The 27723-nt window shown below is 40.9% G+C and overlaps 4 protein-coding genes across 6 annotated transcripts; all 4 read left to right on the top strand.

Moving 5' to 3' along the window:
* Positions 1–648: 648 nt before the first annotated feature.
* LOC103129774 (uncharacterized) lies at positions 649–9372 on the top strand. Its single transcript, XM_007540966.2, has 21 exons — positions 649–763; positions 842–1089; positions 1186–1334; positions 1551–1679; positions 1778–1939; positions 2104–2272; positions 2383–2516; positions 2604–2766; positions 2866–2963; positions 3404–3499; positions 4144–4151; positions 5436–5660; positions 6491–6738; positions 6831–6979; positions 7058–7183; positions 7646–7807; positions 7899–8031; positions 8214–8344; positions 8453–8612; positions 8687–8790; positions 8877–9372. The coding sequence occupies exons 1-21, from the start codon at positions 665–667 to the stop codon at positions 8975–8977; spliced, it is 2994 nt and encodes a 997-aa protein (XP_007541028.2). The 5' UTR covers positions 649–664; the 3' UTR covers positions 8978–9372.
* A 621-nt stretch (positions 9373–9993) lies between these two features.
* LOC103129773 (acetyl-CoA acetyltransferase, mitochondrial) lies at positions 9994–16602 on the top strand. 2 transcript variants are annotated; one of them, XM_007540964.2, is made up of 12 exons: positions 9994–10120; positions 12154–12201; positions 12313–12430; positions 12565–12660; positions 13178–13278; positions 13442–13585; positions 13663–13813; positions 13897–13992; positions 14627–14740; positions 14837–14901; positions 15591–15748; positions 16209–16602. In XM_007540964.2, the coding sequence occupies exons 1-12, from the start codon at positions 10070–10072 to the stop codon at positions 16327–16329; spliced, it is 1263 nt and encodes a 420-aa protein (XP_007541026.1). In that variant the 5' UTR covers positions 9994–10069; the 3' UTR covers positions 16330–16602. The 2 variants fall into 2 exon arrangements, with proteins under 2 accessions (XP_007541026.1, XP_007541025.1); XM_007540963.2 differs by lacking the exon at positions 9994–10120 and adding an exon at positions 10153–11327.
* Positions 16603–16940: 338 nt separating this feature from the next.
* Positions 16941–19388, top strand: LOC103129779 (macrophage metalloelastase-like). The gene is made up of 7 exons (XM_007540972.2): positions 16941–16953; positions 17801–17962; positions 18061–18193; positions 18376–18506; positions 18615–18774; positions 18849–18952; positions 19039–19388. Exons 1-7 carry the CDS (start codon positions 16941–16943, stop codon positions 19137–19139), a joined length of 804 nt encoding a protein of 267 aa, XP_007541034.1. The 3' UTR covers positions 19140–19388.
* Positions 19389–20145: 757 nt separating this feature from the next.
* LOC103129772 (acetyl-CoA acetyltransferase, mitochondrial) lies at positions 20146–26754 on the top strand. Of its 2 annotated transcripts, none has more exons than XM_007540962.2 (12): positions 20146–20272; positions 22306–22353; positions 22465–22582; positions 22717–22812; positions 23330–23430; positions 23594–23737; positions 23815–23965; positions 24049–24144; positions 24779–24892; positions 24989–25053; positions 25743–25900; positions 26361–26754. In XM_007540962.2, exons 1-12 carry the CDS (start codon positions 20222–20224, stop codon positions 26479–26481), a joined length of 1263 nt encoding a protein of 420 aa, XP_007541024.1. In that variant the 5' UTR covers positions 20146–20221; the 3' UTR covers positions 26482–26754. The 2 variants fall into 2 exon arrangements, with proteins under 2 accessions (XP_007541024.1, XP_007541023.1); XM_007540961.2 differs by lacking the exon at positions 20146–20272 and adding an exon at positions 20306–21479.
* Positions 26755–27723: the final 969 nt, after the last annotated feature.

Raw genomic sequence — 27723 nt, 5'->3', positions numbered from 1 at the left:
GACTCCATTAGTGACTTATCGGCAGAGCCAGGAGCCTCAGGGTAGACATTTGTGATCTTTGGATTCCTGGAATTGACCTACATGGAGCAGACGATTAAAAAAAACACCTGACAGGCTTCTGTGATGCATTCGTGGTGTGTTTCCAGGTTAGCATGTCAAGAGGGCAAAACATGTTACAAAACAACAGGGTGTTCGAGAAAGGGCAAACAGAGGTCAATGTAACTTAGCTACGAAGACGATGCCTTTGGTATAAATAATCTGTGATTTTAATTAGAAACATAATCAAATACAAACTAAAATCAAAGTAAAAAGTATTCAAATCATCAATTCAGTTTTACATCAATATTTAAATGAAATCTATACAGTACAAATTACTGGCTGTTTCACAATACTATTAAACTGACTTAATTATGGAATTACATTTACTTCAGCAATCAGTCTTGTCATGCCGCTGTCGTATGACGTCTTGTCCTAATTACAGATGTTTTTTTTCTGGATTTATCTTCCTCTGCTTTGATCCATTGATCCCTTTTGATCCATGCAATACTTCCTGTGTTTCTGTCCCATGAAGACGGTTGCTTAACCTGCCCACTCCCCAAACCATCCACCCTATATAACAGCTGACTCCAGTGGGAATCACTACGAACCAACTCAGGAAAGAAGGATGAAGTCTCTCGGTGTCTATGTGCTACTAGGCCTCGCAGCCACAGTCTACTGTGTGCCTGTCTCCAAAGTAACGGTGCAAGATGAAGGTTTTGCAAAGGTATGTTTTGTTTTCTGTCCTGGACAATTCCTTCAGTTTCATTGACTTCACATTGGGTTGTGCTGTGTCCTTTCACAGGGTTACCTGAAGAGATTCTTCAACCTGACAGAGGAGAAAGACCCGTTGTCTCGGAAAGGAGCCGACCGAATGAGCAAGAAGCTGAGTGAGATGCAGAAATTCTTTGGTCTCCGGATAACAGGCACTCTGGACGACAACACCCTGGAGATGATGAAGAAGCCCCGCTGTGGCGTCGCAGATGAAAACATTGCCCGATATTCGACTTTTGGAGACGGCCTCAAGTGGAGCAAAAACACCGTCACATACAGGTGGATGGTCTGAAGAGGACCTGTACAGTAAAATATGTCATACCCAGTGATGGTACTGATGTGGTTGACTGTTTTTTTTTTTCTTTTTTTAAACAGGATTGTGGACTACACCCCCGACTTGTCTCAGGCAGAGGTGGATGACTCCATTCGAAGAGCTCTGGAGGTTTGGGCCAAAGTCACTCCTCTGACGTTCACAAAACTTACCAGTGGCACAGCTGACATCATGATCTCCTTTGCTCGCCTATGTAAGTGGAAGCAAATTTTCTTGTAGAGTCTCATAGGGAGTAAGATTACATCCTTAGTGGCTCCATCAAAAGGGAGAAACTAAAACAGCAAAGACTTTGCTGTGTATTACTCTTCACAACAAAGATTCAGTCACTTCATTATCGAAACATTAAACATGTTTGAACCGGTTGTATCAAACAAGGTTTGCAAACTAATCAGACACTTTCTGCGAACAGCACACGGTGATAATTACCCCTTTGACGGGCCTGACGGGACCCTTGCCCACGCCTTCGCTCCTTCTCCTGACATCGGAGGGGACGCTCACTTTGACGATGACGAGACCTTCACATTTCGCTCAAGCACAGGTATGTCGGTCAATTATACATTATTTTGGGAAGCAACTTTGTTTTCTTTGTAGAAATTGGCCAAGACGACCATTTCTTTATGCACTTTCCTGCTTTAGGCTACGTCCTCTTCCTGGTCGCTGCCCATGAGTTCGGCCACTCTCTGGGCTTGTCCCACTCTGAGGATCGCTCTGCTCTCATGTACCCTCTGTACTCATACAAAGACCCCGACACCTTTGTTCTGCCCCAGGATGATGTCAGAGGCATCCAGTCGCTTTATGGTTAGTGCTTAATTAAAACAATTACATAGCTGGGGAAAGTTCAAACCATTGTCAAGAATCTTGTAAAAAAAAAAAGAAGAAAAAAAAAGATGCTGATTATACCTAATTCTGTGAACAAGAAATTATGGATTTAAATTAATTGTGCTGAAATTTTTCACCCCTAGGTTCAAATCCTTCTGGAGACACCACAACAACTACAACAGGTTCAAGTCCTTCTGGAGACACCACCACAACTACAACTCAGGCTCCCACCATCCCTGATGTCTGCAGCTCACCTGTGGAGTTTGACGCTGTCACCACCTTGAAAGGAGAAATGTTTTTCTTCAAGGACAGGTATCACACATCCACCCCCCATGGCAAAATACTGACATCTACATCAAAACTTTGAAGTGCCTCGTTCCTTAGCATTAGCAGCTAAAGCTAATGTTCGTGTCTGCTCTCAGCTACCTGTGGCATAGCAGTTCCCAGAGCAGCACACCCCAAAAAAGTCTCATCTCAAGCTTCTGGCCCAACGCCCCAACAAGCGTAGATGCTGCTTACGAGAACCCAGGGACTGGCAACGTCTTACTTTTCAAAGGTAATAATCCTCCCTTGTCATTCACTGGATCAGTCCTATTTCACAGTTAACATTAGTCATTCACTGATGCCCCCGTTTTGTTTAAAGGTTCTAAAGTATGGGCCTTCTCTGGAACCCAGCCGGTACCGGGCTACCCGAAGTCCCTCTCTGAATTCGGTCTGCCAAGATTTATGACGAAAATCGACGCTGCTTTTCACAGTGCTCGGTCTGGGAAAACCTACCTGTTCTGGGGGGGCTACTTCTACTTGACGTGAGTCAGATGTGCACTGAACTCCATTTTCAGCATGGACCATTTATTTGCCCTGGTTTTATGCATCTGTACCTTTTTTTTTTGTTGTTTTTGCTATAGTTACGATGAAAGCAGAAGGGCTGTGGAATCGTTGTCCTGGGTGAGCCAGACGTTTTCCGGAATGAACAACAAGGTGGCAGCAGCCACCGAGAAAGAAGGTGAATTAAAGCATCAGCATTAACATCTAAGGGATATTATCTTTACTGTAAATGCTAGTTTGTACAAATACTCATTTGTCAAGTTTCTGAGTTTCTGAGTCACCCTAACAGCTGTAGTACAACAGGGGAATGAAATGGCCAGGTGTACTGACTTTAACTTGCATCAACTTGCATATAAGCCTCCCATGTTGACCACAATGCCCAATATTCAAACTTTAAACACGACTGACAGGAACAGCTGACTCATTCTGCCATGTCAGCAGTTTTTCCTCATTTCGGTCATGCTACACTTATCAAACTCAACTTTAATACTAAATATGGGCATACAAGCCATCCAGCCTTTGGATATACCTCCTTATCCGTTCAGGGGGGTCGAGTCTGATGAGTTAGGTCTTATTTCCAGGCATCAAAGAGTCTAACCTTTAGTTTCTGTTTTTCAGGTTATGCTCACATCTACAGTGGCCCCTACATGTACATGTATGACCTGGGGAGCGGGAAGTTGCTAAGTGTGCTGAAGAGCACCTACCTGCTTGGCTGTAATTAGCTTAAGGCGCTTCATTTTTGTCATTTTGTAGCTTTTCATCTTATCTAAGAATGTACTTCATGTAGAGGTGGTGGGATAAAATGTAGGCATACACTCTTCTGAATTAAAAAAATAACCAAAAATAATAAGAAATGTCATCACTTAGTTGGAGCTGTAAACATTATTTGTCCAATGAAAGTGTGAATAAAGAATAAAGAATCATCATTCGACATTTTATGGTCATCATTTCTTTTCACAAGAACATTCCCACATTTTTATTTAGGGGTATCAGCAGAGTGAGCTAAAAGCAAATACACACCATTTTATTTGTAAAAATGAAAGTAAGATATATCCTTTCTCTCCCACTTGACAGCATCGTACTACTTTGCGTTGGTGTTTCACAGAAATTTCCAATAAAGCACACGCAAGATTAGAAATCCGACACGGCTCAAGATGAAGACGGATGTTTGAGAAGCACTTTGTCCAAGTCTTCGTCATGATCTCCAATGTGCAGCTGGTAAATGACGGAAATATAAGACATGATGCCTTCCAAAGAGTTCAGTGCCAGTTTGAACTGTTGGAGATGAATAATCAAATGAGTCAACAGATGACACAACGGCGTTGACGTGTTTTCTGTCATATTTTTTGGTCTCACAGCTCCCTCTGTACTTCACTCTAAAGCATTTCTCTTTCCCCAGATTGGTGGAGGCGTCCCCAATCTAAATGAACACCTTTTTTTTTGCTTTAATCACAAGATTAAAAAAAGTGAAAGTTGCTGCTCAAAAAGAAGGAAATATCATAATCTTAAATTAGTGCTGTTTTCGAAACAAGACAATCCTGAAAATTAGAAAAGCACCCAGAATCATAAATAAATAAATTAAAAATGACGAGGTGCTGCTATCTTTCTCCTGGTTTGAAAAGGGTCTGTTCCAACACTCGCAAAAATGTTTCATTTCTCTCTAGCAGAGCTTAAATCACAAAACCAAAACATAAATTAAGGAACTAACAAAGTAACTAAAGTCTATTTTGAACTCAAATTACTCAACAGTCAAGTGTGCTTTTTGTTGTTCACCAAAAGCATATTGCACTCTGCATACAACATAAGTTTATACTTTTTGAGAAAAAATAGATACATTACTAATTTTCCAAGCAAAATCAGTTCTTTGATTAGTAATAAAAGGCCAGTTACTTGACATGCAGCCGTCTTGATCTGACCTCTGCCTTTTGAATAATCTGCCAGTCAAGAAAGACGGACAAGCTGGTCTCTTTCGCCATTTTGATGTAATCTGCCACCTTTCTACTTTAAAATCTGTACAAAAGCACTTTGTTCCAATCGTTCCCATCTAATTCTGTTCGTATTCAGACCACTGTGATGGAAAAATTACTGTCGAAAAGTGACAGTGGGAAGCATCACGGACAAAAAAGACCACTCTTACACTCACAGTGGTAATAATTTACATTCTAAAAATTCACATTGCATTATTTTCAGTGCAAAATGTGTCTGCCTTCTTTTTGAGAAAGTTTGATTTGTGATCATTTCCTGGGGAAATCCTAGAAGTGTGATTTGTCTTTGTGCATGCTTTAAGTTGAAATACAAAGCTCACTCTCAACCATAATGTGTGTAGAAGCTGCCTATCGAACTATACTATACTATGCTACACTATACTATACTATACTATACTATACTATAACAACTGTAGGGACTATAGAGGCCAACAAAGTCTGAAGAAATCAGACTGAGACTGAAATATGACACCTTAGACCCAGGAGTTATGCAAGTGAAAGATTTTAGCGTCATGTTTTCTGCCCTCACGAAGCCCGTAACAGGGAATTTATTGGCATGTAAATCAGTGTGAGAAAATACATTTTACTTGTAAAAAAATCCTCTTTCTGAATCCTCCCAGTCAACAGTTAACGGTTAAACAAAACAGACCTGTTCAAACGCTTGAAAGAATGTCTTATTGCCCAGTTATGCAACTCGTGCTGCCTCCTACTTTCACTGGAGCTCTTCATGTGAAGAAGACCTGAAAGGTTCTCCTTTGCTTTTGTGTTGGAAGGAAAGTGCAATGGATTCGATGAACGCTGTAAAAGCTGCGATAATTCTGGTGTGTACGGCGACCTGTGGAGCCATGCCCACCTCTTCACCCCGTCAAGAAAGTCTCTCCAAAGCCCAGGTAACGAAGACAAGCTGCTTTATGCCTCGCTGGCTCGTGTTAAATCTAATCAGTGTCGACTTGAAAGCTTGTGCAATGGATAGAAAACATGTTGTTTTTTTTTTTATTATTAAACGCATTTGAGCCTGATTAAGAACAAATCATGTTCTCAAAGACACCTTTGAATATAGGTATATATTTTATTTGGACGGTTATTTGGGCCGCTGACAATTCAAACTCATTTTCAGAAATTTTAAGATTTTACATCCGTATATATGTTGAATGTGAATGTATTTTCTGTATTACAGTTTTGTGTAGCTGATATAATTCAACTTTTAAAAAATGAAGATCAAACCTAAACAGAGTGATTGAGCTCAGATTTGAGTGCTAATTTGCCAACAATTTTGATCTAGTACCGTGACCAACATCATTTGGACCCTACAAGCTTTTTACCCTGTGCGCAGACTGGCAGGGTTGCACTGACCCTTTGTGTGCTTTCACCAGTTGTTTTTTTGTCTGTGTGCGTCCGCGTGTGTGTGTCTGTATGTGGTTTTGGTAACTGATGGTCTGATGGGAAACCCCCATTTTCCCAATTTCCAACCGTGACATCTGGCACACTCCTCCTGAACATCGAGCTCATATCAGACAACTATTAAATACAGAAAATGCCGACTAGAAATAATTTTTCTGCCATCGCTCTGGCGCCCACTCAACGTGGCACCCCTATGTGTTGCATATTTTGCATACCCACAACTGATATAACTTTATTAAATACGTAAATGTTTAATCTAAGATAATCTTCATGGCATGACTGGCTTTCTATTTCACTGGCCTTCTTAAAATGTTTCCAGAACTACCTGTCTCAGTTTTTCTCCGAAGTCGGGGTCGCTTCTCCCTCCTCTGTCATGCGGAGTTCTCTGGACTCTTTCAATGACACGTTAAGAAAAATGCAGGAATTCTTTGGTCTGGAAGTGACAGGGCAGTTGGACTCTAACACTCTGGAAGTGATGGCTCGCCCCCGCTGTGGTTTCAACGACATGGCCAGATACGGCCACTTTGATGGCCGACCAAAGTGGAACAAGGCTGTGGTCACGTACAGGTACTACAATCAGAATCCCTGCGTGAGGGTCATCCAGATGTAAAACTCAACAGGAACACTTATGGACACGTTACTCTGTTATCCTAACACAGGATTACCGACTACACACCAGATATGAGCCAAAGGGACGTCGACTCCACCATAGCCAAAGCCTTCAAGCTGTACAGTGATATTATTCCATTGGATTTCCAGCAGTCTGACAGTGAAACAGCTGACATCATGATTAAGTTCAAGTCTGGAGGTGACCATGTTCCACAAGTTTGTTTGTCTTTTTAATGTGCTTGTTTTAGTGTTAATCCACATCTCTTTTGAAAAGCAGACCATGGGGACTTTGCTCCATTTGACCGTCAGAATGGTGTACTGGCACATGCGTTTTCTCCTGGAGAGGGCAACGGAGGGGATGCCCACTTTGACGAGGATGAAAACTGGACTCTGACCTCAGAAGGTAAAGGATGAATGAATTTATCTTCTTGTTAGAAAACATTTTAAAAGAGATTCACTTTTACTGAAACATTATAAGACGAGATCCAAAAGTGGATCCATCCATCCATCCATTGAGGGCTTTTTAGAGATCAAGTCATGTAGTGTCTTGGAAGGGGCTCCAGATTTTCCACTCCCCAGTTACTCCAATGAAATCCGGAGCCAGTTGTTAGATATAATCTCTCCAAATTTGGTCTGAACCAACTTTTTCTCCCAGAAGGCTAATAAACAACCAGACAGTTTAACAGTGCACTTCAAGAACCAATGACCCCCAAAACGCACCGACAAAAAAGCTAAAAACAAGTTATTTCACTTTGAGGGCAGAGAAATCTATCCCTCATGCAAGATCAATGTTTTGAGATTTGATTGTGGTTCTCTTTTAATGCTGTCCTGCACCCACGTTGACCTCAATGGTGTGTTTTTACAGGAGCCAACCTGTTTTTAGTTGCTGCACACGAGTTTGGCCATGCGCTAGGGCTGGTTCACTCTCAGGATGAGACGGCCCTGATGTTCCCCACCTACAAATATGTGGACACGGACGGATACACACTGCCAGATGATGACAGGGAAGGTGTGCAGGCTCTCTACGGTAAGAACTAATTGACTGCAGACACTCGAGAATATTGAGGAATGAAGCAGAATTCCTGATAACCTGCTCTTCCGATGTTCCTCTCTTAAAGGAGTCAGATCAGATATTCTCCCAAAACCACAGCCTGAGCCAACATCAGGACCTCCTCTGGACAGGTGCAACAGGGACCTGGTGTTTGATGCAGTGACCACAATAGGAGGGAAACTTTTCTTTTTTAAAGACGGGTGAGGCTTTTCCTACAATAATTTAACTAACTAACCTAAATTCTAATGAAGAAACAACAAAATCGCACAAATTGCCACAAAGTTGTTGTTTTTTTTGTTGTTTTTTTTCCACTAAATAGTAATTTTATCGTAATTTTTCACTTGATTTTATTTTATTTTTTTTGCCTTTTTGCTTTTTTCAGATATTTTTGGAGAAAGGGCGGCCGCTGGGAGGGCATCACCAGGCATAAAATTCAGTCTGTCTGGCCTGGAATCCGCAAAGTTGACGCAGCTTATGAGAATAAGAAGAGGAATACTGTCATTTTCTTTGAAGGTATGAATTACCTGTAAATAAAAATTTAATGTTGAGGAATCAATAAATAGACAAATAAATAAAAAATGCCAGTCTAACCTAACCCATAACCTTACCTTCTTGTCTCAGGGAATCAATACTGGCAGTTTCGAGGTAAAACCGTCCTGCCTGATTATCCCAAACGTCTCAGTGACTTCGGCTTCCCTTCGTCAGTCCCCAAAGTGGATGCTGCTGTTCATGTGTCCTCTATAAGCAGAACTCTTCTCTTTGTAAACAACAAATACTGGAGGTGAATGACGCGACAAGGAGGCCTGAAATCAGATCCAGAGAGTTCTTTCATTTAAAAGAATTTTTTCCGCACAGCTACAACGAAGGGTGGCGCAGAATGGACCGTGGCTACCCCAAATTCATCCACAGGCATCTGCCTGGGATTGGTCACAGAGTGGATGCTGCTTTTGAGAACAGAGGTAAGGGCTCGGTTAAAGGTTAGTCACTCTGGCAAAATCATGCTGTGGTTCAACACAATGTCAATGATGCATCTGACCCTTTGCAGGTCAGCTGTACTTTTCCTCCGGCTCAAGACAAACAGAGTACCACTACCAACGAAGAAGAGCGCTTCACACTCTGATGAACTACTTGTGGCTGGGTTGCTGAACACCTGTTCTGTATTTCATTCAGGATTTTAAAGGTTGGGACACATGGCGAAAACTGATTATGTTTCCACTCACTAGCATTTTCTTTGGTTTGTTTGGAGAGAAGACGAGTAAAAACATCTACATGTACTTTGCTGTAAATCTTGCAGTGGACAAAAATACCATTACAATTGTTTTGTTGGGAAGGTTGTTTTGATATGGCAACTACCAATGTAGTAAAAAAATGCAGTTTAAATTTGTTTTTGTTTTGTTTTTTTCATGTAATAATTACAATGAATTTTACTTAATTTTCCACAAATATCAACAAGCCAAAGGAGAAAATGTGTATATTGTCTTTGTTTGACAATAATACTTAGAACATAAAATCAGAAATAAAATGATTGGTGTTAAAAATGACAGCGGTTGTAAAAATAGAAAATTAGAGGTGGTCTTTTTTTTGAAGGGTTGTGTAACATTTACGGCTCTAAAAGAGTTTTAGTTAGTTGGACTGAGGGAAAAAATTACTCTTTGGATTATGAAGGTTGCAAACCTCTGGAATTAAAAGAAACATCACACAGGTGCCCACCTGTTAATCTCAGAATAGGGTCGTCTTGACAAAAAAACAACAACAACAAAAAAACGCCATAAGTCTGGCAACATTTAAGAAAAAGTGGGATTTTCCTCATTAAAAATTCTTGTGGGGCGGGGAGAGCCAGTAGGGCAGCTTCTGCTGCTTTTCATCAAAAGCTTGCCAAAGAGTTCAGATACTCCTGGAAGCCAAAATAAAATATAAGCAATTCTATTTTGTATGTTTCAGTAAAATGGAGCACCTATTTCTCATCTTGTCTCTTTTTATTTTTATTTTCTTTTTGTTTCCTTCATGCTATGGAGTAAAATATCGAACTGAATAGTGAATATCAACAGTTAGATATGAACAGTACGGAATGCCGAGAAACATACTGTGATTAAACTACAACAACCATAATGCCAAGCAACTGATGACGTCTTCGAAACACACCCCTCTCTGTATTGGCTGGTGTTTTCTTAACCCCTTGCAGTGCGCTGCTTGACTGAAGGTGAAGCTCTCCTGCTTTGTTTTGTCTTTGAGGGTAAAATGTCCTCCGGGAGGCTGTTAACCGTGCAGGCTCGGACGTGTAAGCGCCTGGTAAGTGACAGTGTGAGAATGTCGATAAAGTTTCTTGTATATCAGCCAAAATAAAGTCATTTTAGCACCTCTATGGCAACAGAAGGCCGTCAGTTGGATCAGCTCTGCTAAGTGTTTACTGTTTGAGAAGCGTCCTTGGAGAAACTTTAACAGTCTGACAGCAGCAGAAAGGGTCATTATGTTATTTGGGTTCACCGTGAATCATAGCACTCATAAAAACAACAAATAAGCCATATACAATTAATAAGTAAACTGCCACGGTCCACTTACTTAGCATGAAACTTAGCATTACTTTGTAATAGGGCTGCAGAGCTGCTTTTTCTTGAATGTAGTTTCTACTGCTAGCTTTATGGCACCCCCGTCATGCATTTTATCCAAAGCTACAGCATTGCTTCTATTTATAAGTTTTGACCTCAGTAATACAACGGTTAAAGTTGGAATGCAATTCTAAGCTTCCCATGTGGCTCTTGACAAAAGGGATGTTTCATAGTATTTAGTAAATCTGGATCACCTTTACCCACTCTGGCCCCAGATTACAGGTCAAGAATGGTACAAATTTGGCCCGCCAGCAAATGTGATTTAAATTGTGCAGAAGGATTACAGAGATAAATGTTAAGTGCCAGGTTTCCCGCGGTTCATCAATTTAAAAATAAAGCCGCAATTGACATTAAAATGTCGTAAATTGGATTTCATTGCTGTAATACGTCTCAAATATTAAAATAACTGTTCACATTTATTATTTTTTCAATTGTTTACCTAATGCTTCTCGTTGTAACGTCACGCGATAGCGGAACCAATGAAAGCGATGTTGTTGCGGGCGGGACTCTCAGAGCAGATGCACATCGTTGTTGTAGCAGTAGCAGTGATTGTTTTTATCCTGGACCAGATGGGAAAGTGTAAATTCAACGAAAATTGGCTGTTCATCCAAAATTTTTCAACATGGCTGCGACCGGTACCAGCGAATATGTACGTAGCACGTTGTATTTTGTGCAAGAAATTTTTCAAACTCGGAACGATGGGAATCAAGGCAGTGGAGTCACACATGCGAAGCATGAGACACAAAAGGGCAAAATCAAGCTGCCAACAAACACAAAGTTTTTCCCAGTTCTGTTCCACTCTCGTCTCTCCATCTCCGATATCAGCAACAGAGACAGCAGCGCCACATTTCCGGACATTGTTCGGGGTCACGCCTACACTGAAAACAGAGGTATTGCAGACTTTGAACACTGAGAGAAAACACCAAACATGCAAGTAAAATGAATGAGTTACAGACGTGTTCCGTGAAATGTTTCCAGATTCTGACATTGCCCACTCGTTTGCATGCAGAGATGGCCTCCACCAGCAAGTTTGTATTAGCTCCATACATTGGAGTCCTCGACTCAGTTGTCCTGGGTTCGATTCCCGGTGTCTGCCCATGTGCTGCATGTCCTCCCCTTCTGTTTGTCCACTGCTCAATAAAGGCCATTTGAGCCTAATTTATTTATTTATTTATTTTTTTTGAAAATTCAGAGCAGCTTGTTGCGGATTTAAAGAAATACACACTTGTTTTTATGTTTGAGAGCCTCAACAAGTCCACAAAAACAAAATAACTGGTACAACACAAAGTATTGGCAGTTTTTTAATCATTTCACTTTCGGTTTTTTAGTGTAATAAGATGAGATTTATACACAGATTTTTAGTCAAAGACGGACTTTAGTGCCAAACCAGCTATAAATAAATTTTATTGAGCCTGAGAGGCTGACCCAAACCTTGACTTTTTTTTGTCTCTTTAACCCTTTTTAATTTTTGAGCAGTCATTTTGTTTGTGATTTTAGATTTTAAATTTTTTTTCCCTCACTATTTTGGCTTATGTGACAAAAAGTTTGCACACGTACCAAGTCGCCTTAGTTCACCCGAGGAAAGCCTAAGAGCAGCCACTTCTTATGTTTACAAGCTCACTTTTACAAAACAAGTCTTCAAATGCATCCTTGTAAGTTCTAAATCTTTCATGAATTGTTTGAATTGTCATATTTTCCACGGTCTTGTCATCATAGGCTCACAATTACTTTTCCAGAACCTACACATCACGGCCTTCCCTTAATGTAAGTACAGCTATAGGCATCGTAAACAAGCTGTTTTTGGATCACATTTTTAACATGAAACTGTCTGTTTTTTTTATGTAAACAATAAATAAATAAATTGTGTGTTTGCAGGAAGTCGTCATCGTCAGCGCGGTGCGAACTCCAATGGGCTCCTTCAGAGGCAGCCTGGCAGCAGTTCCAGCCACCAAACTGGGCTCCATTGCTATTAAAGGAGCCATAGAGAAAGCAGGTGTGTCCACACAGTTGGTTCCGTCTATGAAAGTTTGCGCCAAAATTTGACGCATGATTTTTGTTTGGTTTTTTAAAGTGAAACAAAGATTGCTCAATTGAAACAAGGTGATGAGTTGACTTTGTTTCCTTCAGGAATTTCTCCTGAAGAGGTGAAGGAAGTTTACATGGGCAACGTGCTTCAGGCGGCGGAGGGCCAGGCTCCCACACGACAGGCCCTGCTGGGGGCAGGTAAGGTCATGTTGGTGCTTTTCTTGTAAAATGGAAAACAAAAACTAAAATGAAGGAGAAAAAAAAAAAACTTCAGTTATTTTTGATAACCGTCCAGTTTAGATATTGAAGCTGTGCCCTTACGCTGCAGTATTATTTTTTTTTTGTCAAATTATATATAGTTTCTATGTTTATCTTTGCGTTACATCCCGATAAGTTAGATTGCAGTAAATATAGCTTTTCGTGTTGCTCAGTGTTTTTGTTTTTTTAACCGAAACTTGCACAGTAAAAAAAATAAATACTTGCCTCTGACTTATACAGCCTTAGTGTTGTTAAATGATAAATAAGGTGGATACAATAAAAAAAAAAAAAAACCCTGATATCCCAAATCTGTTTATTCACTTTTCATCTTTTAAATGCATTTTTGAAGTATCGGATCAGGAACAGATATTGACCGATATTCATTTTCAAAGGACTCGCCACTAGTTGAGTTAATTAAACTGATGGAAATGAAAATCTTTTCATATTTTTGTTCCAGGTTTGACAATTGGGACGCCAGCAACAACCATCAACAAAGTGTGTGCTTCTGGGATGAAGTCCATCATGTTGGCGGCACAGAGCCTGATGTGTGGACATCAGGTAAGACAAGTGAGGCTAACAGCAACAAAGTCCAGTTTTACCACGATTTTTTTGCTGCTGTTTGTTTTCCTTTTGAGCTTCAGCTTCACTATCTTATGTTCTGCAACAAGAATGCAACTCCTTTGCAGCGTTTCAGAATAAAAACATGTTTGTGTGTGTTCAGGATGTTATGGTGGCAGGAGGCATGGAGAGCATGTCCAACGTGCCGTACGTGATGGCCAGAGAGGCACCACCCTACGGAGGCGTGAGGATGGAGGACCTCATTGTCAAGGACGGCCTCACGGACGTCTACAACAAGTTCCACATGGTAACCGTTGGAGCAAAATCGTCTCAGTCTGTGGGTTTTTTGCAGCGTCACAACATTGCAGTGTGCAACTTCCACAGGGCAACTGTGCCGAGAACACGGCGAAGCAGTGCAAGATCAGCAGAGAGGAGCAGGACGCCTACGCCATCAGCTCCTACAGCCGCAGCAAAGCGGCGCACGAGTCCGGCGTACTGGCCAAGGAGATCGTCCCAGTCAGCATTCCACAGAGAGGTGCGGGAGCGCCCAGAGAGCGCTGCTCTCGGCAGGGAGTGGCGTTTAAGTTCCACCAGGCTGACGTTTCTGTGGTTCCGTAGGAAAACCAGACGTGGTGGTGTCCGAGGATGAGGAGTGGAGAAGGGTGGACTTCAGCAAAGTGCCCAAACTGAAGGCAGTCTTCCAGAAAGAGAACGGTAACGATCATAGCCGATATGTGTATCGGCAGAACAGGCCTGATTTTGGCTGAATGGTTAATATTCAGACTGCTGATCAGTTGGTCTTCATTTATTTAAAGCTGCAGTATGTAACTTCTATAAAAACGATATTCTTTTACATATTTGTTGATACTGTTACAGTTTGGTATGAGACAGGTAACCTATGAAAAAAATCAAGCTCTTCTGCCTTCTCCCAGTGCTAAATAGAAACATCCAATCAGAGCCAGGAGCTGAGTGTTAGTGCTGTCAGTCATGTATGTGTGCGTGCCACTTCAATACAGCTTCTCTCTGTTGTGGATGCTAAGGCTAGTTAGCATGGCTACCGGTGACAGATAAATGGATTTTCCTGTAACAGTAAGTTGTTTTTCTGCCATAAGCTCACTTAGCAGCGCGTTCACAAAGTTGACTGACAACGCTAAGTCCCTCCTCCTGATTCTGATTGGTTGTTGACAGGGAGTAGTGCATTTCTTTAGACGGCAATAGCAGCACAATCTTTCCACAGATTATTTTTCTCATACTGTCACAACATAGGGATAATTTTCACAAAAGAGGGAAAAACATATTTTTAGAAAAGTCACATACTGAAGCTTTAATGAGTTCTGCTTCTGTTCAGGCACGGTGACGGCGGCTAATGCCAGCACGCTGAACGACGGAGCAGCTGCTCTCGTCCTGATGACGGCAGACGCCGCAAAGAGACTCAAAGTCACGCCGCTGGCCAGGATCGTCTGTAGGTGCCAAACGCAGAAAACGCAGCGATTTGAAGGGATTATCTGTCAAACTCACAGCTCTGATTATCCACAATTTCTTCTTCTTTTCTTCATAGCTTTCGCTGATGCGGCGGTCGCACCCATTGACTTCCCCATCGCTCCGGCGTACGCTGTACCAAAGGTGGGTGGAAGCTGGAGTCAACTAATCTCATTTTCTAGTGTTAAACTAATGAGGCAGAAAACTTTTTAATGAATGTTTCTGACTTTCTTTATGATCAGAAGTTTAGATGCACCATGGCTTCGGTTCACACAGCAGGTCTGGATGCTCAATTCTGACATTCTGCTAAAATCCTATTTTTGTGTGAGCATTCATTCTAGTGTTTAAGTGTGACTGTTCTGTTTGAACGGTTTACGACCTCAAAGTCTGCATGAGCAGAAGAAGAACGTAACCATCACACAGCAGCGCACTATTTATGGTGGTAATAATGGACGCCACCGTCTGTGGTTTGATTTTTAACGTTATCGAGCAACAGGAGCCGACGGCATCGTCACAAGATCATAACAAGACGAAGGAAGATAAAAAAAAATAATTTGATTTATTTCAAACAGGCTTTTAAAAACAAGAAAACATTTGATTTCATTTGATAACTAAGATCGAATTTAAATGTTTGCATTTGAGATGGAATTTGTTCAAATAGAATTGCATTTTATATTACTATACATAAACCGGATGTTTATGTATTCACTGTAAATCTGCACTAAATAGACAAACTTGATTGCAAAAGAGAACATGATTTGTCATATTCAAAATTAAACTGAAAGAAAAGTCATTATGCAACTTTATACAGAAAATGTACACATGGGTTGCAGGTTCTGGACGCAGCTGGACTGAAGAAGGAGGACATCGCCATGTGGGAGATCAACGAGGCCTTCAGCGTGGTCGTGCTGGCCAACATCAAAATGCTCGACATCGACCCGGCAAAAGTCAACGTCAACGGAGGAGCTGTTTCTTTGGGACACCCGATTGGGTAAGAGGTCATACAGAAAAGTGCAACGGTGGGGATGGTGATCCAGAACGTGTAACAAGACTGTAAACCAGCTTGTGGTTCCACAGAACACCAACCTTCACCTTCAAAGAGTTGATATTTTTATATTATAAAGGAGCTAAATCATCCTGATAGTTTTATATCCCATCCACAGTTTCCAGAATTGAATGAATGGAACATTTTTGATTTTATTTGTTTTGTTTATTCCAACTTAATGGTCATGTTTTGATGTCGCCACAAGATGGCAGTATTGCACCAACTCGTTATCCTGGAGCTCTGCTTTTTATTCAAAATACGATAACGGCTTCTGTTAAACTCAAACTCGTTGATGAAAGAAGGAACTTTTTGTCTATTTTTGGCAATCAAACCTTTTGAGACTGAAGAAAATGTCTTCCTTTTGCATTTACAAAACCAGCATTCCTACCTGCTTGAAATTTTTCAGGATGTCTGGGGCGAGGATCGTGGGTCACATGGTGCACAACCTGAAGTCGGGTCAGTACGGACTCGCAGGGATCTGCAACGGAGGAGGCGGAGCGTCTTCCATCCTCATCCAGAAGTTGTAGGGAAAAAAGCTGAAGGAAGCCGTCCGTTTTTTCCTGCTTTTACATCGTGTGGTAGCCGGTTGCTCCGAATGGTTAGAACATCAAGATGACTGTAAAGAGTTCATTTGTTACAACTTTAGTTCCAGGGGGCTTAATCAAACAAAGCATTACACTCAGCCCTCATATCGTCATGACTCCAACGTTCCAAACACTCCCTTGTTTGATGGAATGTCTTGTCAAAATCACGGATTAATATTTAAGCTGTGAAAGGATGTGATTAAATAGTTTTTCAAAGTGTTGTGTGGTTATTGACTGCAGAAACTTAAAAGGTACTCATGATGCAATTCATAAGCCTGCCACTAGAGGCTACAGTTGAGTTTTTTTCCCTGACACCTTTCAGCTAATTATGTGCCAGAGATGAACCAGTTTGGGTGGAACCATATAAAACGAGAAGATGAGGTGAAATTGGTTCTCAACAGAAAAAGGGAATGAAAATGTAAGGTTGTTATAAAGTCTTTTTTTTTTCTTTACAAGCTCAAACTGTTGTAACAACCTGATTCAGTTACATAAGTAACTGGCCTTCCTGTGAAAAAGTATTGAGTTGAATTGTTTGAGACCTGCATCCATCTGTGATGTATGGAGTCGGTAAAACGGCAAAGAATAAAGCTTCCTAGAACAGAAGTAACAAGCTACCTAAAAATGAGTTAAAAGTACAATATTTACACTTCAAATGTGTTGGAATGAAAATCATAAGTTGCCCCAAAAATAAACAGCCAAAGTAAAGATACTCAACAAAAATGTAATTAAGTACAGTATTCAAGTAAATACTGTCCACCACTGGGTTCCACACAGTCATGACTCTCTACTTTAAGTTTATTTATGTAGCTCATTTCATCAACATGGCAGTTCAAAGTGCTTTACACCACAAAAAAACTTCATACAGTCGTCAGTTATGAAGCAAGCAATAAGCTTTGCACTTTGTTAAATGCCATTAGAATCATCAAGCAAATGCACATCAAACATGTTGATCAATGTTCCACCCACTGCTAATCAAAGGCAACTAAACAGGTGGATTTTGGGCCCTGATTTAAAGCCAGTCAGTGTTTTGGTTGTTTTGCAGTTTTCTGGAAGTTTGTTCCAGATCAGTGGTGGATAGAAGCTGTATTCTGCTTCTCACCATGTTTGGTTCTGGTTCTGTGGATGCAGAGCAGACTACCACAGGNGGAGCCAGTTGTTAGATATAATCTCTCCAAATTTGGTCTGAACCAACTTTTTCTCCCAGAAGGCTAATAAACAACCAGACAGTTTAACAGTGCACTTCAAGAACCAATGACCCCCAAAACGCACCGACAAAAAAGCTAAAAACAAGTTATTTCACTTTGAGGGCAGAGAAATCTATCCCTCATGCAAGATCAATGTTTTGAGATTTGATTGTGGTTCTCTTTTAATGCTGTCCTGCACCCACGTTGACCTCAATGGTGTGTTTTTACAGGAGCCAACCTGTTTTTAGTTGCTGCACACGAGTTTGGCCATGCGCTAGGGCTGGTTCACTCTCAGGATGAGACGGCCCTGATGTTCCCCACCTACAAATATGTGGACACGGACGGATACACACTGCCAGATGATGACAGGGAAGGTGTGCAGGCTCTCTACGGTAAGAACTAATTGACTGCAGACACTCGAGAATATTGAGGAATGAAGCAGAATTGAATTCTCCTGATAACCTGCTCTTCCGATGTTCCTCTCTTAAAGGAGTCAGATCAGATATTCTCCCAAAACCGCAGCCTGAGCCAACATCAGGACCTCCTCTGGACAGGTGCAACAGGGACCTGGTGTTTGATGCAGTGACCACAATAGGAGGGAAACTTTTCTTTTTTAAAGACGGGTGAGGCTTTTCCTACAATAATTTAACTAACTAACCTAAATTCTAATGAAGAAACAACAAAATCGCACAAATTGCCACAAAGTTGTTGTTTTTTTTGTTGTTTTTTTTCCACTAAATAGTAATTTTATCGTAATTTTTCACTTGATTTTATTTTATTTTTTTTGCCTTTTTGCTTTTTTCAGATATTTTTGGAGAAAGGGCGGCCGCTGGGAGGGCATCACCAGGCATAAAATTCAGTCTGTCTGGCCTGGAATCCGCAAAGTTGACGCAGCTTATGAGAATAAGAAGAGGAATACTGTCATTTTCTTTGAAGGTATGAATTACCTGTAAATAAAAATTTAATGTTGAGGAATCAATAAATAGACAAATAAATAAAAAATGCCAGTCTAACCTAACCCATAACCTTACCTTCTTGTCTCAGGGAATCAATACTGGCAGTTTCGAGGTAAAACCGTCCTGCCTGATTATCCCAAACGTCTCAGTGACTTCGGCTTCCCTTCGTCAGTCCCCAAAGTGGATGCTGCTGTTCATGTGTCCTCCATAAGCAGAACTCTTCTCTTTGTAAACAACAAATACTGGAGGTGAATGACGCGACAAGGAGGCCTGAAATCAGATCCAGAGAGTTCTTTCATTTAAAAGAATTTTTTCCGCACAGCTACAACGAAGGGCGGCGCAGAATGGACCGTGGCTACCCCAAATTCATCCACAGGCATCTGCCTGGGATTGGTCACAGAGTGGATGCTGCTTTTGAGAACAGAGGTAAGGGCTCGGTTAAAGGTTAGTCACTCTGGCAAAATCATGCTGTGGTTCAACACAATGTCAATGATGCATCTGACCCTTTGCAGGTCAGCTGTACTTTTCCTCCGGCTCAAGACAAACAGAGTACCACTACCAACGAAGAAGAGCGCTTCACACTCTGATGAACTACTTGTGGCTGGGTTGCTGAACACCTGTTCTGTATTTCATTCAGGAATTTAAAGGTTGGGACATGTGGTGAAAACTGATTATGTTTCCACTCACTAGCATTTTCTTTGGTTTGTTTGGAGAGAAGACGAGTAAAAACATCTACATGTACTTTTCTGTAAATCTTGCAGTGGACAAAAATACCATTACAATTGTTTTGTTGGGAAGGTTGTTTAGATATGGCAACTACCAATGTAGTAAAAGAAAATGCAGTTTAATTTTTTTTTTTCATGTAATAATTACAATGAATTTTACATAATTTTCCACAAATATCAACAACCCAAAGGAGAAAATGTGTATATTGTCTTTGTTTGACAATAATACTTAGAACATAAAATCAGAAATAAAATGATTGGTGTTAAAAATGACAGCTGTTGTAGATATAGAAAATTAGAGGTGGTCTTTTTTTTGAAGGGTTGTGTAACATTTACGGCTCTAAAAGAGTTTTAGTTAGTTGGACTGAGGGAAAAAATTACTCTTTGGATTATGAAGGTTGCAAACCTCTGGAATTAAAAGAAACATCACACAGGTGCCCACCTGTTAATCTCAGAATAGGGTCGTCTTGACAAAAAAACAACAACAACAAAAAAACGCCATAAGTCTGGCAACATTTAAGAAAAAGTGGGATTTTCCTCATTAAAAATTCTTGTGGGGCGGGGAGAGCCAGTAGGGCAGCTTCTGCTGCTTTTCATCAAAAGCTTGCCAAAGAGTTCAGATACTCCTGGAAGCCAAAATAAAATATAAGCAATTCTATTTTGTATGTTTCAGTAAAATGGAGCACCTATTTCTCATCTTGTCTCTTTTTATTTTTATTTTCTTTTTGTTTCCTTCATGCTATGGAGTAAAATATCGAACTGAATAGTGAATATCAACAGTTAGATATGAACAGTACGGAATGCCGAGAAACATACTGTGATTAAACTACAACAACCATAATGCCAAGCAACTGATGACGTCTTCGAAACACACCCCTCTCTGTATTGGCTGGTGTTTTCTTAACCCCTTGCAGTGCGCTGCTTGACTGAAGGTGAAGCTCTCCTGCTTTGTTTTGTCTTTGAGGGTAAAATGTCCTCCGGGAGGCTGTTAACCGTGCAGGCTCGGACGTGTAAGCGCCTGGTAAGTGACAGTGTGAGAATGTCGATAAAGTTTCTTGTATATCAGCCAAAATAAAGTCATTTTAGCACCTCTATGGCAACAGAAGGCCGTCAGTTGGATCAGCTCTGCTAAGTGTTTACTGTTTGAGAAGCGTCCTTGGAGAAACTTTAACAGTCTGACAGCAGCAGAAAGGGTCATTATGTTATTTGGGTTCACCGTGAATCATAGCACTCATAAAAACAACAAATAAGCCATATACAATTAATAAGTAAACTGCCACGGTCCACTTACTTAGCATGAAACTTAGCATTACTTTGTAATAGGGCTGCAGAGCTGCTTTTTCTTGAATGTAGTTTCTACTGCTAGCTTTATGGCACCCCCGTCATGCATTTTATCCAAAGCTACAGCATTGCTTCTATTTATAAGTTTTGACCTCAGTAATACAACGGTTAAAGTTGGAATGCAATTCTAAGCTTCCCATGTGGCTCTTGACAAAAGGGATGTTTCATAGTATTTAGTAAATCTGGATCACCTTTACCCACTCTGGCCCCAGATTACAGGTCAAGAATGGTACAAATTTGGCCCGCCAGCAAATGTGATTTAAATTGTGCAGAAGGATTACAGAGATAAATGTTAAGTGCCAGGTTTCCCGCGGTTCATCAATTTAAAAATAAAGCCGCAATTGACATTAAAATGTCGTAAATTGGATTTCATTGCTGTAATACGTCTCAAATATTAAAATAACTGTTCACATTTATTATTTTTTCAATTGTTTACCTAATGCTTCTCGTTGTAACGTCACGCGATAGCGGAACCAATGAAAGCGATGTTGTTGCGGGCGGGACTCTCAGAGCAGATGCACATCGTTGTTGTAGCAGTAGCAGTGATTGTTTTTATCCTGGACCAGATGGGAAAGTGTAAATTCAACGAAAATTGGCTGTTCATCCAAAATTTTTCAACATGGCTGCGACCGGTACCAGCGAATATGTACGTAGCACGTTGTATTTTGTGCAAGAAATTTTTCAAACTCGGAACGATGGGAATCAAGGCAGTGGAGTCACACATGCGAAGCATGAGACACAAAAGGGCAAAATCAAGCTGCCAACAAACACAAAGTTTTTCCCAGTTCTGTTCCACTCTCGTCTCTCCATCTCCGATATCAGCAACAGAGACAGCAGCGCCACATTTCCGGACATTGTTCGGGGTCACGCCTACACTGAAAACAGAGGTATTGCAGACTTTGAACACTGAGAGAAAACACCAAACATGCAAGTAAAATGAATGAGTTACAGACGTGTTCCGTGAAATGTTTCCAGATTCTGACATTGCCCACTCGTTTGCATGCAGAGATGGCCTCCACCAGCAAGTTTGTATTAGCTCCATACATTGGAGTCCTCGACTCAGTTGTCCTGGGTTCGATTCCCGGTGTCTGCCCATGTGCTGCATGTCCTCCCCTTCTGTTTGTCCACTGCTCAATAAAGGCCATTTGAGCCTAATTTATTTATTTATTTATTTTTTTTGAAAATTCAGAGCAGCTTGTTGCGGATTTAAAGAAATACACACTTGTTTTTATGTTTGAGAGCCTCAACAAGTCCACAAAAACAAAATAACTGGTACAACACAAAGTATTGGCAGTTTTTTAATCATTTCACTTTCGGTTTTTTAGTGTAATAAGATGAGATTTATACACAGATTTTTAGTCAAAGACGGACTTTAGTGCCAAACCAGCTATAAATAAATTTTATTGAGCCTGAGAGGCTGACCCAAACCTTGACTTTTTTTTGTCTCTTTAACCCTTTTTAATTTTTGAGCAGTCATTTTGTTTGTGATTTTAGATTTTAAATTTTTTTTCCCTCACTATTTTGGCTTATGTGACAAAAAGTTTGCACACGTACCAAGTCGCCTTAGTTCACCCGAGGAAAGCCTAAGAGCAGCCACTTCTTATGTTTACAAGCTCACTTTTACAAAACAAGTCTTCAAATGCATCCTTGTAAGTTCTAAATCTTTCATGAATTGTTTGAATTGTCATATTTTCCACGGTCTTGTCATCATAGGCTCACAATTACTTTTCCAGAACCTACACATCACGGCCTTCCCTTAATGTAAGTACAGCTATAGGCATCGTAAACAAGCTGTTTTTGGATCACATTTTTAACATGAAACTGTCTGTTTTTTTTATGTAAACAATAAATAAATAAATTGTGTGTTTGCAGGAAGTCGTCATCGTCAGCGCGGTGCGAACTCCAATGGGCTCCTTCAGAGGCAGCCTGGCAGCAGTTCCAGCCACCAAACTGGGCTCCATTGCTATTAAAGGAGCCATAGAGAAAGCAGGTGTGTCCACACAGTTGGTTCCGTCTATGAAAGTTTGCGCCAAAATTTGACGCATGATTTTTGTTTGGTTTTTTAAAGTGAAACAAAGATTGCTCAATTGAAACAAGGTGATGAGTTGACTTTGTTTCCTTCAGGAATTTCTCCTGAAGAGGTGAAGGAAGTTTACATGGGCAACGTGCTTCAGGCGGCGGAGGGCCAGGCTCCCACACGACAGGCCCTGCTGGGGGCAGGTAAGGTCATGTTGGTGCTTTTCTTGTAAAATGGAAAACAAAAACTAAAATGAAGGAGAAAAAAAAAAAACTTCAGTTATTTTTGATAACCGTCCAGTTTAGATATTGAAGCTGTGCCCTTACGCTGCAGTATTATTTTTTTTTTGTCAAATTATATATAGTTTCTATGTTTATCTTTGCGTTACATCCCGATAAGTTAGATTGCAGTAAATATAGCTTTTCGTGTTGCTCAGTGTTTTTGTTTTTTTAACCGAAACTTGCACAGTAAAAAAAATAAATACTTGCCTCTGACTTATACAGCCTTAGTGTTGTTAAATGATAAATAAGGTGGATACAATAAAAAAAAAAAAAAACCCTGATATCCCAAATCTGTTTATTCACTTTTCATCTTTTAAATGCATTTTTGAAGTATCGGATCAGGAACAGATATTGACCGATATTCATTTTCAAAGGACTCGCCACTAGTTGAGTTAATTAAACTGATGGAAATGAAAATCTTTTCATATTTTTGTTCCAGGTTTGACAATTGGGACGCCAGCAACAACCATCAACAAAGTGTGTGCTTCTGGGATGAAGTCCATCATGTTGGCGGCACAGAGCCTGATGTGTGGACATCAGGTAAGACAAGTGAGGCTAACAGCAACAAAGTCCAGTTTTACCACGATTTTTTTGCTGCTGTTTGTTTTCCTTTTGAGCTTCAGCTTCACTATCTTATGTTCTGCAACAAGAATGCAACTCCTTTGCAGCGTTTCAGAATAAAAACATGTTTGTGTGTGTTCAGGATGTTATGGTGGCAGGAGGCATGGAGAGCATGTCCAACGTGCCGTACGTGATGGCCAGAGAGGCACCACCCTACGGAGGCGTGAGGATGGAGGACCTCATTGTCAAGGACGGCCTCACGGACGTCTACAACAAGTTCCACATGGTAACCGTTGGAGCAAAATCGTCTCAGTCTGTGGGTTTTTTGCAGCGTCACAACATTGCAGTGTGCAACTTCCACAGGGCAACTGTGCCGAGAACACGGCGAAGCAGTGCAAGATCAGCAGAGAGGAGCAGGACGCCTACGCCATCAGCTCCTACAGCCGCAGCAAAGCGGCGCACGAGTCCGGCGTACTGGCCAAGGAGATCGTCCCAGTCAGCATTCCACAGAGAGGTGCGGGAGCGCCCAGAGAGCGCTGCTCTCGGCAGGGAGTGGCGTTTAAGTTCCACCAGGCTGACGTTTCTGTGGTTCCGTAGGAAAACCAGACGTGGTGGTGTCCGAGGATGAGGAGTGGAGAAGGGTGGACTTCAGCAAAGTGCCCAAACTGAAGGCAGTCTTCCAGAAAGAGAACGGTAACGATCATAGCCGATATGTGTATCGGCAGAACAGGCCTGATTTTGGCTGAATGGTTAATATTCAGACTGCTGATCAGTTGGTCTTCATTTATTTAAAGCTGCAGTATGTAACTTCTATAAAAACGATATTCTTTTACATATTTGTTGATACTGTTACAGTTTGGTATGAGACAGGTAACCTATGAAAAAAATCAAGCTCTTCTGCCTTCTCCCAGTGCTAAATAGAAACATCCAATCAGAGCCAGGAGCTGAGTGTTAGTGCTGTCAGTCATGTATGTGTGCGTGCCACTTCAATACAGCTTCTCTCTGTTGTGGATGCTAAGGCTAGTTAGCATGGCTACCGGTGACAGATAAATGGATTTTCCTGTAACAGTAAGTTGTTTTTCTGCCATAAGCTCACTTAGCAGCGTGTTCACAAAGTTGACTGACAGCGCTAAGTCCCTCCTCCTGGTTCTGATTGGTTGTTGACGGGGAGCAGTGCATTTCTTTAGACGGCAATAGCAGCACAATCTTTCCACAGATTATTTTTCTCATACTGTCACAACATAGGGATAATTTTCACAAAAGAGGGAAAAACATATTTTTAGAAAAGTCACATACTGAAGCTTTAATGAGTTCTGCTTCTGTTCAGGCACGGTGACGGCGGCTAATGCCAGCACGCTGAACGACGGAGCAGCTGCTCTCGTCCTGATGACGGCAGACGCCGCAAAGAGACTCAAAGTCACGCCGCTGGCCAGGATCGTCTGTAGGTGCCAAACGCAGAAAACGCAGCGATTTGAAGGGATTATCTGTCAAACTCACAGCTCTGATTATCCACAATTTCTTCTTCTTTTCTTCATAGCTTTCGCTGATGCGGCGGTCGCACCCATTGACTTCCCCATCGCTCCGGCGTACGCTGTACCAAAGGTGGGTGGAAGCTGGAGTCAACTAATCTCATTTTCTAGTGTTAAACTAATGAGGCAGAAAACTTTTTAATGAATGTTTCTGACTTTCTTTATGATCAGAAGTTTAGATGCACCATGGCTTCGGTTCACACAGCAGGTCTGGATGCTCAATTCTGACATTCTGCTAAAATCCTATTTTTGTGTGAGCATTCATTCTAGTGTTTAAGTGTGACTGTTCTGTTTGAACGGTTTACGACCTCAAAGTCTGCATGAGCAGAAGAAGAACGTAACCATCACACAGCAGCGCACTATTTATGGTGGTAATAATGGACGCCACCGTCTGTGGTTTGATTTTTAACGTTATCGAGCAACAGGAGCCGACGGCATCGTCACAAGATCATAACAAGACGAAGGAAGATAAAAAAAAATAATTTGATTTATTTCAAACAGGCTTTTAAAAACAAGAAAACATTTGATTTCATTTGATAACTAAGATCGAATTTAAATGTTTGCATTTGAGATGGAATTTGTTCAAATAGAATTGCATTTTATATTACTATACATAAACCGGATGTTTATGTATTCACTGTAAATCTGCACTAAATAGACAAACTTGATTGCAAAAGAGAACATGATTTGTCATATTCAAAATTAAACTGAAAGAAAAGTCATTATGCAACTTTATACAGAAAATGTACACATGGGTTGCAGGTTCTGGACGCAGCTGGACTGAAGAAGGAGGACATCGCCATGTGGGAGATCAACGAGGCCTTCAGCGTGGTCGTGCTGGCCAACATCAAAATGCTCGACATCGACCCGGCAAAAGTCAACGTCAACGGAGGAGCTGTTTCTTTGGGACACCCGATTGGGTAAGAGGTCATACAGGAAAGTGCAACGGTGGGGATGGTGATCCAGAACGTGTAACAAGACTGTAAACCAGCTTGTGGTTCCACAGAACACCAACCTTCACCTTCAAAGAGTTGATATTTTTATATTATAAAGGAGCTAAATCATCCTGATAGTTTTATATCCCATCCACAGTTTCCAGAATTGAATGAATGGAACATTTTTGATTTTATTTGTTTTGTTTATTCCAACTTAATGGTCATGTTTTGATGTCGCCACAAGATGGCAGTATTGCACCAACTCGTTAGCCTGGAGATCTGCTTTTTATTCAAAATACGATAACGGCTTCTGTTAAACTCAAACTCGTTGATGAAAGAAGGAACTTTTTGTCTATTTTTGGCAATCAAACCTTTTGAGACTGAAGAAAATGTCTTCCTTTTGCATTTACAAAACCAGCATTCCTACCTGCTTGAAATTTTTCAGGATGTCTGGGGCGAGGATCGTGGGTCACATGGTGCACAACCTGAAGTCGGGTCAGTACGGACTCGCAGGGATCTGCAACGGAGGAGGCGGAGCGTCTTCCATCCTCATCCAGAAGTTGTAGGGAAAAAAGCTGAAGGAAGCCGTCCGTTTTTTCCTGCTTTTACATCGTGTGGTAGCCGGTTGCTCCGAATGGTTAGAACATCAAGATGACTGTAAAGAGTTCATTTGTTACAACTTTAGTTCCAGGGGCCTTAATCAAACAAAGCATTACACTCAGCCCTCATATCGTCATGACTCCAACGTTCCAAACACTCCCTTGTTTGATGGAATGTCTTGTCAAAATCACGGATTAATATTTAAGCTGTGTAAGGATGTGATTAAATAGTTTTTCAAAGTGTTGTGTGGTTATTGACTGCAGAAACTTAAAAGGTACTCATGATGCAATTCATAAGCCTGCCACTAGAGGCTACAGTTGAGTTTTTTTCCCTGACACCTTTCAGCTAATTACGTGCCAGAGATGAACCAGTTTGGGTGGAACCATATAAAACGAGAAGATGAGGTGAAATTGGTTCTCAACAGAAAAAGGGAATGAAAATGTAAGGTTGTTATAAAGTCTTTTTTTTTTCTTTACAAGCTCAAACTGTTGTAACAACCTGATTCAGTTACATAAGTAACTGGCCTTCCTGTGAAAAAGTATTGAGTTGAATTGTTGAGACCTGCATCCATCTGTGATGTATGGAGTCGGTAAAACGGCAAAGAATAAAGCTTCCTAGAACAGAAGTAACAAGCTACCTAAAAATGAGTTAAAAGTACAATATTTACACTTCAAATGTGTTGGAATGAAAATCATAAGTTGCCCCAAAAATAAACAGCCAAAGTAAAGATACTCAACAAAAATGTAATTAAGTACAGTATTCAAGTAAATACTGTCCACCACTGGGTTCCACACAGTCATGACTCTCTACTTTATTTATGTAGCTCATTTCATCAACATGGCAGTTCAAAGTGCTTTACACCACAAAAAAACTTCATACAGTCGTCAGTTATGAAGCAAGCAATAAGCTTTGCACTTTGTTAAATGCCATTAGAATCATCAAGCAAATGCACATCAAACATGTTGATCAATGTTCCACCCACTGCTAATCAAAGGCAACTAAACAGGTGGATTTTGGGCCCTGATTTAAAGCCAGTCAATGTTTTGGTTGTTTTGCAGTTTTCTGGAAGTTTGTTCCAGATCAGTGGTGGATAGAAGCTGTATTCTGCTTCTCACCATGTTTGGTTCTGGTTCTGTGGATGCAGAGCAGACTACCACAGGGTCTGAGTAGTCTGGAAGGTTGATTTGACAACAAAACCTTAAAGTACT

This window comes from Poecilia formosa, unplaced genomic scaffold, assembly GCF_000485575.1.
Source record: "Poecilia formosa unplaced genomic scaffold, Poecilia_formosa-5.1.2 Scaffold576, whole genome shotgun sequence".
NCBI classification, from domain to species: Eukaryota; Metazoa; Chordata; class Actinopteri; order Cyprinodontiformes; family Poeciliidae; genus Poecilia; species Poecilia formosa.
The sequence above is the reverse complement of the archived record's forward strand: the minus strand, read 5'-3'. Positions and strand labels throughout refer to the sequence as shown.

Excerpts from the sequence above, each read along its gene's own strand:
- LOC103129774 (XM_007540966.2), top strand. The coding sequence starts at position 665 with ATGAAGTCTCTCGGTGTCTATGTGCTACTAGGCCTCGCAGCCACAGTC. Across the intron at positions 1,680-1,777 it reads CACATTTCGCTCAAGCACAG|GCTACGTCCTCTTCCTGGTC; the intron begins GTATGTCGGTCA and ends TTCCTGCTTTAG. Across the intron at positions 8,032-8,213 it reads CTTTTCTTTTTTAAAGACGG|ATATTTTTGGAGAAAGGGCG; the intron begins GTGAGGCTTTTC and ends TGCTTTTTTCAG.
- LOC103129773 (XM_007540963.2), top strand. The coding sequence starts at position 10,917 with ATGAAAGCGATGTTGTTGCGGGCGGGACTCTCAGAGCAGATGCACATC. Across the intron at positions 14,902-15,590 it reads CGGCGTACGCTGTACCAAAG|GTTCTGGACGCAGCTGGACT; the intron begins GTGGGTGGAAGC and ends CATGGGTTGCAG. Across the intron at positions 15,749-16,208 it reads TCTTTGGGACACCCGATTGG|GATGTCTGGGGCGAGGATCG; the intron begins GTAAGAGGTCAT and ends GAAATTTTTCAG.
- LOC103129779 (XM_007540972.2), top strand. Across the intron at positions 18,507-18,614 it reads TACTGTCATTTTCTTTGAAG|GGAATCAATACTGGCAGTTT; the intron begins GTATGAATTACC and ends TTCTTGTCTCAG. Across the intron at positions 18,953-19,038 it reads TGCTGCTTTTGAGAACAGAG|GTCAGCTGTACTTTTCCTCC; the intron begins GTAAGGGCTCGG and ends GACCCTTTGCAG.
- LOC103129772 (XM_007540961.2), top strand. The coding sequence starts at position 21,069 with ATGAAAGCGATGTTGTTGCGGGCGGGACTCTCAGAGCAGATGCACATC. Across the intron at positions 22,583-22,716 it reads AGGAGCCATAGAGAAAGCAG|GAATTTCTCCTGAAGAGGTG; the intron begins GTGTGTCCACAC and ends TGTTTCCTTCAG. Across the intron at positions 22,813-23,329 it reads ACAGGCCCTGCTGGGGGCAG|GTTTGACAATTGGGACGCCA; the intron begins GTAAGGTCATGT and ends TTTTTGTTCCAG.